General features: G+C 42.5%; 1 protein-coding gene across 1 annotated transcript in view; it reads right to left on the bottom strand.

The window, feature by feature from the left end:
• The window catches only part of LOC135559444 (nuclear factor of activated T-cells 5-like), a 67,170-nt gene that overhangs the window by 9,876 nt on the left and 44,467 nt on the right, over nt 1-12,827 (bottom strand). The window contains exons 3-6 of the mRNA XM_064993601.1: nt 3,591-4,251; nt 2,210-2,399; nt 1,150-1,340; nt 794-966 (exon numbers count right to left, since the gene is read on the bottom strand). Of these exons, the coding sequence (XP_064849673.1) occupies nt 794-966; nt 1,150-1,340; nt 2,210-2,399; nt 3,591-4,251 (1,215 nt within the window). The remainder of the gene's footprint in view (nt 1-793; nt 967-1,149; nt 1,341-2,209; nt 2,400-3,590; nt 4,252-12,827) is intronic.

Genomic DNA, 12,827 nt, shown 5'->3' on the forward strand with positions numbered 1-12,827 from the left:
CTATAAACAACAAGCTGACTCCTCCCACTCCTCCTCCCTCCCCAGGCCTTCCTCACCACTCCACTCCACTCCACTCCACCCCACCCCACTCCACTCCACAGCACAACACACACAGACAGACAGACGCCACTGGAGATTTAGATTTGATATTTTCTGGCCAGATTTTCGCTTGGACGGATTGCACTCTGGCATTGTAAACAATAGAAGTCCACACCTCTTTCTTCCCCCTTTCTTTCTCTCCCTCGTTTTTTTTGGAGTTCTGCTTCTAAAACCACCGACAAATAGAATTTCTTATACCCCAGAGCAGTCTTTCCTGTTTTTGCCACTCACAGCCACACCCTATGCCCACAACGGGAGGAACACGTGAAGTTGAAGAGAGTCTATATACATGGTCTCTGAAAATGTACTTGAATTAGAAAATTATCTGCTAAGCATACATAACACATTAGAAATGGAACTTCTAGACTGAATCCACTCTTCAAAGTGTCCAAGTCTTCAGCTTGAAACTTAAAAACGAGATGAAAACAATAAAACAAACCTATATTACAAATGCTCATAAGGCTATCCAGTCGAATTTTGACAGTAACGGCTCCCAATGGAGACTTCATTTTTGACATCCTTGTCCTTGTCCTGCCCCAAGCTCCTCTTCAGTTTCCTCCTGTCCACCAACCCCCTGAATGAACTTATTATCCCTCCCCCTAATCCCCTGGTGACGTGCGTCACCTCTCGGCTCAACAGAGTTCCCGAGAGAACTCCGGTGAGCAAATGCTACAAATAACCTAAAACCACTCACTGCACAGGATGGGGGACGACGGTGTCTGTAACGTGAGCACCGAGCCGTCCGACCTGGGGATGTTGACCCGAAACACCAGCCTGGCACGCGTGCTCTTCTTTTTGGAGCCGGCCACCCCGATACGAGCTTCCACATCAGCGTTACGCAGCTTCAGGATCCCCACGCAGTCCACCCTGCAGAGACACACACACACACACATCACAGCTATTAGACTGGAAGGCAGGCCTGCTGACCAAGGCCCCAGCGGCTGCAACAGCCCCCAACACACTCCCATTGGAGGTCTACTAAGAGGAACAGTCTCCAGTATGTGTGATTTTACAGAATTGCAACAGCCATGGCAATAAGCAGATACATACGCCAGGGTCATATTATTGCTGGGGTCCAGGGACACTTCAATGACAGTGGTGCCCTCGATGTCCACCTCCTTGCAGGCTGTGGTGTTGCGCCCCGTCACCCTGCAGGCCTGGTAGAACCCATGTGGCTTTACACGCCCAGCGTCATTACCCACAAACACCTGCAGCACCACTGCCTCATTCACACCCTCCAGCTGAGGACAAGAAGGAAACAAAGAACACTCAGATCATAAAATAACACAGCTGCGCCAAAGTCAACTCTACCTATTTTCATAAGTCACTAGAGAATTGAGCGTTCAATGTATTGTACAAGTGATAGTTTTCACAAGAGCCAAAAGGGTGCAGGTGAAATAACGTACAAAAGTGAACAAGTGAAAGACAGTGTCAGCATTCTGCTTAGCAAGATGATAATTCCATGACAACACAACTGTCCCTGCACAACTGCCTGTTTTGCTGTCTACTTTGAGAGTAAAACATCTGAAATATGCAATACATTGTGAATAGCATTGTTGATACAGAGATATGACAAAGAAATGCAAATGAAGTCACGATTTGCCGTTGTAATCACTTCCAAGAGAATAGTGATTAGTTACCTCTTTTCTCGGGGGACAGGAAAATCTGTTGTTTTTATGTAGGTTATATAATACATTGTATTTAGCAGGCACATTTATCCAAAGCAATTTAGTCATTCATTTCTGGGAATGCAACCCACTATCCTGGCGTCGCAAGCGCCATGCTCTACCACCCGAGTGCTGCCTTCCAAGGTGGAACATCTAGCTAGAAAACCTTATTTCATAAAAAGAAAATACCTTGGGGTTGATACATTGCATCACTTCTTACACAAGTTTCTCCATAGTGATTCCGTGACTGTCACAGGCTGATTTAAGCATGTTAACCCAATGTAGAGGTGTTCTGTAACAATGAGTATGGAGCAGGTTGATGGTGGCGTTTGATGAACAGATAAAGGGGCAGAGTCAAAACAGTGACCCGTGTATGGGGCACTGACCGTCCACAAAAAGCCCTAGAGGCCACAGCCTGGTCCTGATGCTGGTTTAAGGCGTACCTTTAAGGTGGGGAAGCCCTGCTGAGTGCGGTCCTTCACTGACCCCCTGCTGCCCTCAGTCAGGTAGCGGGCTCTGTGCTGGGTCTCAGGCTGGACCAGGATCTTCAGCTCCTTGCCCTCACTCTTCTGAGGGAACTGGCTCGCTAGGGTCCCACCTTTCTGATGGGTTGTTTGGGAGCCATCTGCCGAACTGCAAGACAGACTGGTTAGGTACTGTGTAAGCCCAACAAGTCCTAAACAACCTACATTGAAACATGCAACACTAACATTGACTACAATACGCTTGCTTATATTTAATGCAGGGGATTGTTTCCTTTTACTCATTCACAGCACTGTCCCCTGCTAACCCTAACCCTGCCTGTGTCCTTGTAATCAATGGGGACTGAGGGCCACACAACCTGGCGTTGGGTGACAGTGGCAGCAACCATCACCCCCCACGCCTCCTCTCCGCTCCACCTTGTGTTCGTTTATGTAAGGGGAGGGAAGATCAGCTCCACTGTTGGCACCAAGCTTCCTCTCAGTGAAAGATAACTTGACAGGACTTGGAGACCATCCACTTACTATCAAAGTTCCAGCCAAGCTGTGACCCCACCAGCAAATATCTCTGTGTGTGTGAGAGTGAGAGAGAGTGTCAGTATGTGTCTATGGTGGAGCAATGGTGGGTATTTGGAACTAGAGAGCAGCAGGGGACGAGTGAGGGATCCCCAAATAGCTGCCATGGTTTCCCAGTGACACTAGTGAGCAATGCAGAGTTTGGAGGCCCACTACTAAGCAGGGTCCATCAGAACCTCTTAGGGAATTCAGATTTATCGGTATATTTAATCTGCTCTGCTTTCTCAGCGCTTTTTAAAGAGGCTCAGTGTGATTCACCATGGCTGACCATTGTTGGTGCGGTGGTATCCTGCCCCTCCCTAGCCTCTGATCTGCCAGCTCTTCTTCAAGCACAGACAAATGTTCAGCCAGTGGTTTGGTATGATTTCCGCTTGTGGTATAGTGGTTTTACACCTCTTAACAATGGGAATAAGTATGGAGCAAATTTAGATAAGCCTCTTCAAAATCAGGTAAGATAAAGAATGAACAGTTCTGTTGAGATGTCCATTCAATAGTAGTTGAAATTAGCAGTGGCCATTTACAAGCCTATCAGTGTTTTTCAATTAATTAATCACTTTTTCTGATATTTAACTTTTCTTAATGTATTTCCATTCTGTGCTCCAGACAAGATTCAAACTGAGAACTGAAACTTAACCAAGTCCATAGAGCCATCTCAAAGATGTAAAATAACAGGAAAGTTACCTCTGCAGACTAAAAGGAAGTAAATGGTAGGCTAGATAGATTTCCACATGGGCTAATTTCACTGTAAAAGAGATCCAGGGGCACCCACCTTCCTTTGGTACAGGCCTTGCTGTCTGAGCCCAGCTGTGAGAGCACAAAGTGAGGCCCTTTGGCACTGTCTGCATCAAACACGTCCATGCTGGCCTCCTCGGCCGAGGCAGGCTTGGGCCCGGGTCGCTGGCGGGGGGTGCGCTTGCGGGACTTCCGGGGCACCTCTGTGTTGTCGTTGTAGGAGCTGGAGCTGACGATGCTGAAGTTGGAGGCGGAGTCATCCATCCAGATGCTGTTGCTCTGCTCGGAGTCCTGGAGCTGATCCTCCTGGCAGGACATGCGGCTGTCGTCAAACAGGTCCTCGGGCGGAGGCGAGATGTTCAGCACCGTCCGCCTCTTGGAGGGGGTCATCTGCTGATGCTGCTGGGCCTCCTGGGATGCCCCCCCTCTTCCTCCTCCACCTAGGGATCCTGCCCCTCCTCCTTTCTCGCCGCCAGCCCTGCCGCCACCAGCACTCCCACTGTTGCCAGTCCCGCCCTCGGCTCCAAGCATCTCGGCCACCGCTCTGCTACTTACACCTTCGTCTGGAGCGGCGATGCTGGTGTGAGCAGAGGTCTGGTCGATGGCTGAAGTAGTGGAGTGCATGGTGGAGCTGGAAGAGGTGGGAAAAGCACTGCGAGGGCCTCCCATGGTCATAGAAGAGGAGACGTTGGTGGCATCTACAGTGTATACAATTGGACAGTAAATAAAGGCATCCCAACCAGCATTGGCTAGCAGTCCCATTCAAGCAGCGAAATTTGTGCATGATTGTTTTCTCGTTTTTTTTTTTGCTTTCTTTGATCATCCAATTATAATTTTCACTTTTCTTTTATTGCATCATGATGAGTGAGTGTGTGTAGGTGAGTATGTGTGTACACGTGTTCTGACAAAAAAAAAAAAAAAAGTGAGAAAGAGTCCGATTACAGGACATGATGTAAATTAAAAAGTCATGAATCTACTGACATGTATTTCTAATTATCTGAAATGGATACTTTGAGAGTTTCTAATTCAATCTGCAAAAAAATAGTTCCCCAGTACGTGCAGTAATCCAATTCTCTCGCCATCTTTCAGTGACACTGGGACTTGATTTTGAATAGCATTTGCCATAAACAGAAATTAACTGGGAAATCTACATGTAGAGGGATGTTCAAATGAAAATGAAGATTATCTGGTGTGTAAGATGATGCGTGCCAAATGGAGCTTTTTCTCATACAGGTTCAAACAATTTAGTTGGGACTGAGCGTAGCCACAGAGACAAGATAAACAAGCTTCTGACCTATGAAGCAGAGAACTGCAGACCATTTTATATGCAGACACTCCCTGCTTCAGAGGGAACTTCCTGGAATAAAAACGAGACAGCGAATGAGCAATAAGAGCTGAACATTCAAATGTAATTTAAAAATAAACAAAAACTACGTTGAACAAAACGTATTTGTGAAAATGGAACAGTCATTCAAGGGTCTCATTCTATTCCTGATCAATATGTTTTTCTGAAAGTCCTCCTAAAAACACCTTAGGAAACCTTAGCGAGGGTTGAAAAATGGCAGCAAATGTTAAATACATTTCAAAAGCATTCCTAGTTATCAGGTCCTCAATGCAGGGTACAGTAGAGTGCAGCTTCAAGCAAGTGAAATGGCAGATGCTGCATGGTAGATTGTCATCTTCCACTTTTGTGAAAACAAACTGGATTGTTTGGTTAGTGTAGGGCTTGTCCCTGGCATAAAAGGGCAACAAAAACATGGAGTTGGAGAAAGCTCATGACACCCCCATGGTAAGAAATCCAAAGCATTACAAACACGCAATACTTGACAGTATACTAGAGATGATATGATGGACGAAATGGAAGCCTTGGTGGCCTAAGGGCTTAGCCCTGGGCTAAGGTCTGAGCATGGAGGTGAAATCCTGAAGACTGCTGCAGGAGAAAGGGAGAGGAGAGGCTAGCCCTGGGATAAGGTCTGAGCATGGAGGTGAAATCCTGAAGTCTGCTGCAGGAGAAAGGGAGAGGAGAGGCTAGCCCTGGGCTAAGGTCTGAGCATGGAGGTGAAATCCTGAAGACTGCTGCAGGAGAAAGGGAGAGGAGAGGCTAGCCCTGGGATAAGGTCTGAGCATGGAGGTGAAATCCTGAAGACTGCTGCAGGAGAAAGGAGAGGAGAGGCTAGCCCTGGGATAAGGTCTGAGCATGGAGGTGAAATGCTGAAGACTGCTGCAGGAGAAAGGAGAGGAGAGGCTAGCCCTGGGCTAAGGTCTGAGCATGGAGGTGAAATCCTGAAGACTGCTGCAGGAGAAAGGAGAGGATAAGCCCTGGGATAAGGTCTGAGCATGGAGGTGAAATGCTGAAGACTGCTGCAGGAGAAAGGGAGAGGAGAGGCTAGCCCTGGGATAAGGTCTGAGCATGGAGGTGAAATCCTGAAGACTGCTGCAGGAGAAAGGGAGAGGAGAGGCTAGCCCTGGGATAAGGTCTGAGCATGGAGGTGAAATCCTGAAGACTGCTGCAGGAGAAAGGAGAGGAGTGAGAGGACAGGCAGACAAGCTATCCTAATTTGTAAAACCTTAATCGATACTGTGAATTCAACATGTTAATAAAAACAAATACAAAATAAAAAGCGGTGCAACTAGGTTACACTTCATTCAAAAAAGGTAACTACAGTGCTTATGACTGAAAAATAAGATAGCTTTTTGTTGGTAATTGGAAGAATTCCAGATATCTATGACTCAGTACAAGCCAATGTGGTGCATTGTCTATGAAGAAATTCCAGTCACTTTACATTCCACCCACAAACTCGCTCACTTTGCCCATTCCAAATGGACTCATATGTAGGAACCATGCCACAATATGGAGCACAATTTAGCTTTAATAGGTTTTTATTTTTCTCTAATTAATTTTAGTGGCTAAACTGATTGAACTTATTGTAGAGTTGCCATGATAAACAGAAGAAATGTATAAAGCCATACATCCATTTATGCTCTGATGAACAAGAATGCTTTCAAAACATACAACACATTGCTTCTGTTTGCAGAAATCCATACAATCTAGCAAACAGACAAACAATTTCCACCTGATTGCAGATGGTTGGGAGCAGCTATTTTATCCAATAGATTATATTTTTTTATTCAAGAGACAGGAATCATTTTAGTTAGATTGGGATCCAGCAAGACAGCAATTTGTTCCCCATGGCAGCTGTAATCTTCCTCCCACAGACCCCACATGCAGATCCTAGGTTGCAAAATAACTAGTTCCATTTTCACAATCATGTCATTTTAAATGAAAATCAGTTTAAAAACAATAATTAACAGAACAGTGGTTTTGAAATGCTGATGGATTAGTTCATTACAAAATGATGTCAAGTAGAAAATCTAAATATGAAGCTTTCCTTTGAAACACATTTCATGATGTGCTGTTCATGCAGATTTTAGGAAGCGTAACAAACATGAGAAACATACAGGCCCTCCTAAGATTGGAACCACAGTGAATGATTTGCAGCCACTTTGAGCGCCCTCTCACCACACTCTTAAAAACACTCACAGAAACTGGAGAAACAAAGGCCTCAAAGAAACCCAGTCCAGTAAACCCCTCCAGCTTGGTAAAGGTTCACAGCTCTTACTCTGCTCCCTCCTGACTTATTTATATGGCCTAAAAGCTTTCTGTAGACTACTGTACATTGGCAAATATGCCTGAGTAAATGGTCCCATCCGTGAGTTGTGTACACATTTCAAACAACTGCCCTTTTATGTCCTGCTGTCTGTCCAGAGGAGGGAGGAAATTTATTTTTGTCTCATCTAAAAATGAGTTGCCCTGCTTTGAGTGTAATGAAAATAAAGACAACCGTGTAATAAACAGCAGGACAGCAAACGCTGCGGGAGAGAATGAAATCCCTCTGTTTTTGGCCTGTGCTGTGGAGCAGTTGAACTGTTGGATAGAATCTCCCTCTCCGTCTCTCCCTCTACCACACCCCCATTAGCCTTCTAGTTTAAACAAGCAAGGCTGGCTGATTGTTTGTTTAAAATGTAGCCAGGTCTTAAAGAAGAGAAAACCCAGAGACACCTATGGGGAAGACGGAGGAGAGCACTGCTGCATCTCTTTATTCAGGGTATAAATCATTTCAAATCAGGAAGTCTGATTTATCAAAGGAGAAAGGCACCTGGCCACAGGAAGAGGCAGTTATCACAGACACCTTTTAACCCGTTGTTGTTTAGCCTCTTTAAAGCCTAATGTGTCTTTGGTCATCATCACGTCAAGTTAAGTCTATTTCTGGACTAAAAAGCACTTTCATTGGAGATTCTTTTTAATCCAGGAGTAGGCTTAATCTCGGTCCAGGAAACTGGCCCTCGTTAAGCATTGCCTGGTTTTAAACCTTTTGATCTTGACAAACTATTATACCTGCAAACAGCACAGTACATCTGATAACCTTGAAATGCTGAGCCACAGGTGCTAATGAAGACATCCTGTTCAATAGGAGCCCATCCATTCTAAAAGAAAAAGACAGCTGGCCAATAGAACAGCTATAACCACCAAAATGGCTGACTCAGGATTAGTTTCTTGTTTGAATTTTGAGTCATCACCTGCTCCGTTTGTGCATAATACTATGGTTAACGAAATGCATTGCAATTCAATAGTCAAAGGGAGATTGAGGACAAAAGGTTGAAGGCTTCATGCATAATTACTCTGAGGAGGTTTGGTACAGAGACACACAGAGGAACAAAGTACAGATAGGTTGAAGCTAGAAAACTTCATACATAAAATGGTGTATATTATGAACACATTTTATATAGTGCCTTCAGAAAGTATTCACATGGTAGATATTTTCTACATTTTGTTGTGTTACAGCCTGAATTTAAAATCGCTTACCTGAGATTTGTCACTGACCTACACACGATACCCCATAAGGTCAAAGTGGAATTATTTTTTTCATATTTTTACAAAAAAAAAAAATCCCTTGAGTCGATAATTATTCAACCTCTTTGTTATGGCAAGCCTAAATAACTTCAGAGGGAAAAATGTGCTTAACAAGTCACATAATAAGTTGCATGGACTCACTCTGTGTGCAATAATAGTGTTAAACATGATTTTTGAATATGTACAATTACATAAGGTCACTCAGTCGAGCAGTGAATTTCAAACACAGATTCAACCATAAAGACCAGGGAGGTTTTCCAATGCTCGCAAAGAAGGGAAAAAAGTATTTAAAAAAGCAGACATTGAATATCCCTTTGAGCATGGTGAAGTTATTAATTACACTTTGGATGGTGTTTCAATACACCCAGTCACCACAGAGTTACAGGTGCCCTTCCTAACTCAGTTGTCGGAAAGTAAGGAAACTGCTAAGGGATTTCACCATGAGGCCAATGGTGACATTTAAACAGTTAAAGAGTTTAATGGCTGTGATAGGCAAAACCTGAGGATGATCAACAACATTGTAGTTACGCCACAATTAGGGTTGCAAAGGGTCAGGTGAATTGATTTTATGTGACATACATTATTTTTTTGTGAACTAGTAAATAGTAGCCTACAGAAAAGTGTGTTTAAATCATTTTTAACTTGTTAATTTCTGCTAGTTAGTTTTTGCTACCATGTGGGTTTTAGCTTGCTTGTGCCTGCTAACTGAGGATTGTTAATTCACCTGTTTCCATACATGTTTAATTTAAAAACATTTATCTTACAAAGGAGTTGTTTAATCTAACTGCTTAACTATTTATCTGTACATAGAATTGTATTTGTTTTTTTTACTCATTTTTTTCTAATCTTAACAGGAAAATGCCACGGGCACTATCTGATGTGTGGAGACATTTCACTGCAGCTAATGTAGGAGGAAAAGCTGTGCAAATGTGCAAATACTGAGTGAAATCATACTGAGTATTACTGAGTACCACTCTCCATATTTTAGCATAGTGGTGACATCATGTTATGGGTATGCTTGTAATCATTAAGGACTGGGGGGTTCAGGATAAAAAAATAGAATGGAATGGAGCTAAGCATAGGCAAAATCCTAAAGGGAAACCTGGTTCAGTCTGCTTTCCATCAGACACTGGGAGATTCATTCACATTCCAGCAAGACAATAGTCGAAAACACAAAGCCAAATCTACACTGGAGTTGCTTAACAAGAAGACAGTGAATGTTCCCAAGTGGCAGAGTTTTTACTTAAATCTACTTGAAAATCTATGGCAAGACCTGAAAATAGTTGTCTTGCAATGATCAACAACCAATTTGACAGTGCTTTAAAAAAAGAAGATATAAAATAATTGATAATAATAAAACATTTGTCAAATGTTGCACAATTCAGGTGTTGAAAGTTCTTAGAGACTTACCCAGAAAGACTCACAGCTTTAATCGCTGCCAAAGGTGTTTCTAGAAAGTTGACTCAGAGGTGTGAATACTTATGTAAATGTAATATTTCTGTATTTCATTTTCAATAAATTTGCTAAAATGTTTAAATACATGTTTTCATTTTGTCAATATGTGGTATTGTGTGTAGATGGTTGAGAGAAAAAAATGATTTTATACATTTTGAACTCAGGCTTTAACACAACAAAATGTGTAATAAGTCAAGGGGTATGAATACTTTCTGAAGGCACTGAAACTATTTGGTTTGGCCATAAAATAGTAGTACCAGTAGTATCATTCAATATATGTAGGCTATTCTTTCCACAAACCCTACCAATTTCCACTTCACAAAAAATGCTGAAAGTGGCTGCAAATCACCATGCTCTTATAACCAATGTGATTATTGCACAGCACCAGCAGATGGAGGCAATAGGATTCAAGGTGTATTACAGCATAGACTTAATACATTTTCAAATAAACATAGAACATTTGCTCTTATTGTAAACGCATTACCGAAGACCCATGCCTCCATCTATGGGACCATTGCATGTTCCTTCAAGCCAAAGTTCTGCTTTTTGTTACCCTTAAAGGAAACCTTTTTTACCCCAACGTGATATTCATCATCTCCAGCACCACCCCAACATCAACAAATGCGAAAATGGTGAGTTTCTATGTTTTGTAGTAAAAAAAAAAAAAAAGATAAGTGTTTCCAATGACATCATCGCTGTGCATTGTACAATTGACACATTTGTAGACATCATCTACCAATTGGTTGATGTCATTGGAAAACCATATCTTGATATGTTTTACTACAAAACACAGAAATGCAAAATCTTTGCATATGTCGATGTTGGTGTGGTGCTGGAGATGATGAATATGAAGTAGATATATATTTTGTTAAATGTCCCTTTAACTCCACACTGTGTTCCACTACCATTTAAATGCAGAATTAAAGAAACAAAACTGACATCAAAAACTCAGTTGCAACACAATACAAAAAAACTGTAAATGCAGTAAATGAAAATAATAAGAAGTCTAAAAGTTTAGACGGACCTACTCAACACCCTGGGTGAATTTTGATGGGTTAAGAGCCCTTGGAACTAAATGTCTTCACTACTGATAGAAAGACAGCCACACAACCCACCACGATGCCTCTGGGGCTAAAATGCAAGTTAAGTTCATTAATAGCAAAACAACTTATATCCAATCAACAAAAAAGCTATTAACTTTGTGCATTTGCTGAATATTATTGAAACAAAGAAAAGAACAACATTTCAAAGGCTTTGTGGAGTATGTTCACTTGTCAATATATTGCTGAGGTGTGTGGATTCTGATATTGATCAGGTGCTGTTCAATGTACAGGCTGAGTGTCATTTTGGAGCTTGTAAAATAAAATGCATTTCCACTTTAAACTCATGCAGAAGCTAAGTTGGCACAAGCAAACTCGGACCCTTTAGCATGGGTGGGAGGAAGCAGGAGACGGAGTGGCTGGGATGGTAAGGTCTGAACAGAACAAGCATTCCTAAAGATGAACTGAATGAAATTATGGGAAAAAGTCACATAATAACATCCCTCTCTAATGGGTGTTCACCTATAAAAAGACTCTTAAAACGGAAAAACAGACTCTCTTGTGAAGGGCACTACTTGAAATGACCTCCCTTAAATGGACTGGCATTAGTACTATATAGACTGACTGAAAGGCAAGGAAGAAAGTTGACCTCGGACAACAAATAATTCATGCCCATTTCCGACTTCTAGATGGAAATCAATAAAATGTTACATCAAGTTGAAAAGAAGGGAGAGCTAATCAGCAAAGTAAAAGCAATATGAATTTTGTATGGCCAGAGTTGACTAGAAACAGCCAACATTCCTACACAACAGCTGAAGTCAACCTGTAGTGATGCTGCATCTCCATTCAGCCATATCTCAAAGAAGAGTGGTCAGGGGAGGGGACAAACAGGACAAACGCAATGAAGCCTTAAGGTTACAGGCAGGGGTGGCAGGACAGGGATAAGAACAGGGATAGGAACAGGAACATGGAAGTGTGCAGCCACATAGAGCTAAACAGTAAGCACACTGGCATCAGGGATGTGGTGACAGCCAGGCCAAGCTATAGAAAGTAGCAGGGCAGGCCACGGATGGGTGATGGGAGTAGGGTAATATCACAGCCAGCATGCACCCACCCGCCTTGTAAAGTACAGTAACAGCACAGAACAGTAAAGATGTAAAAAGGCCAGGGCAGAGATGCTTCAGCAGAGAGCTATATGGTGGCAAGTGGAGGAAGGCTGTGCAGGGATATGGGGAGGGAGAAACTACTTGAACAAAGAGCCAAAGCGATGGGCAAAATTGTCTGGTGTGACCAAAAAAATAATAACCTGAACTGCTGGACAGCCTAAAATTAAAGAGTTGTCCTCATTTGACAGAGAACCAATAGAAACCTACATTTTAAATGTCAAAGTATTTTTTCAATACTTGATTCCAAAGATTTGGGGTACAAAATAAAGTTCACAAAAAAAGTGAAAAGAAGAGATAGCCAGAAGAAGTAAGGCCAATTTGCAGTAAAATCTACAGTCCCAAATTAAATTTCATGTAAACTGAAAAATACTTCACCTTCCTCCAGCTACAGCCAGTTTGTCCCGCCTTGTCTGAGGGCTGCATTGGCTGCATTGAAGCACTGATGTCCGAAGGCAACAGACTTCTGGTTCTACTGAAACTCACTCTAAACCGGGGCACTTTGGTAAGGGCAGAGTAAAAAGAGCTAAAGTGAATTGCATTTTGAACGTTCAGGTTGTGACAAATTTAACCAGAAAAAGGTGTTTTGTTTTATATTTTTTCCTCCTGCTTTGAATATGATATTGGGTTAATTAACATTTAGGCCTACAGTTGCAACCACTAGTTTCAGTGATTTTCTGGATTCCTTATGTGGAAGTACTGTA

The sequence above is a fragment of the Oncorhynchus masou genome, chromosome 2 (assembly GCF_036934945.1).
Source record: "Oncorhynchus masou masou isolate Uvic2021 chromosome 2, UVic_Omas_1.1, whole genome shotgun sequence".
In the NCBI taxonomy this organism is placed as follows: domain Eukaryota; kingdom Metazoa; phylum Chordata; class Actinopteri; order Salmoniformes; family Salmonidae; genus Oncorhynchus; species Oncorhynchus masou.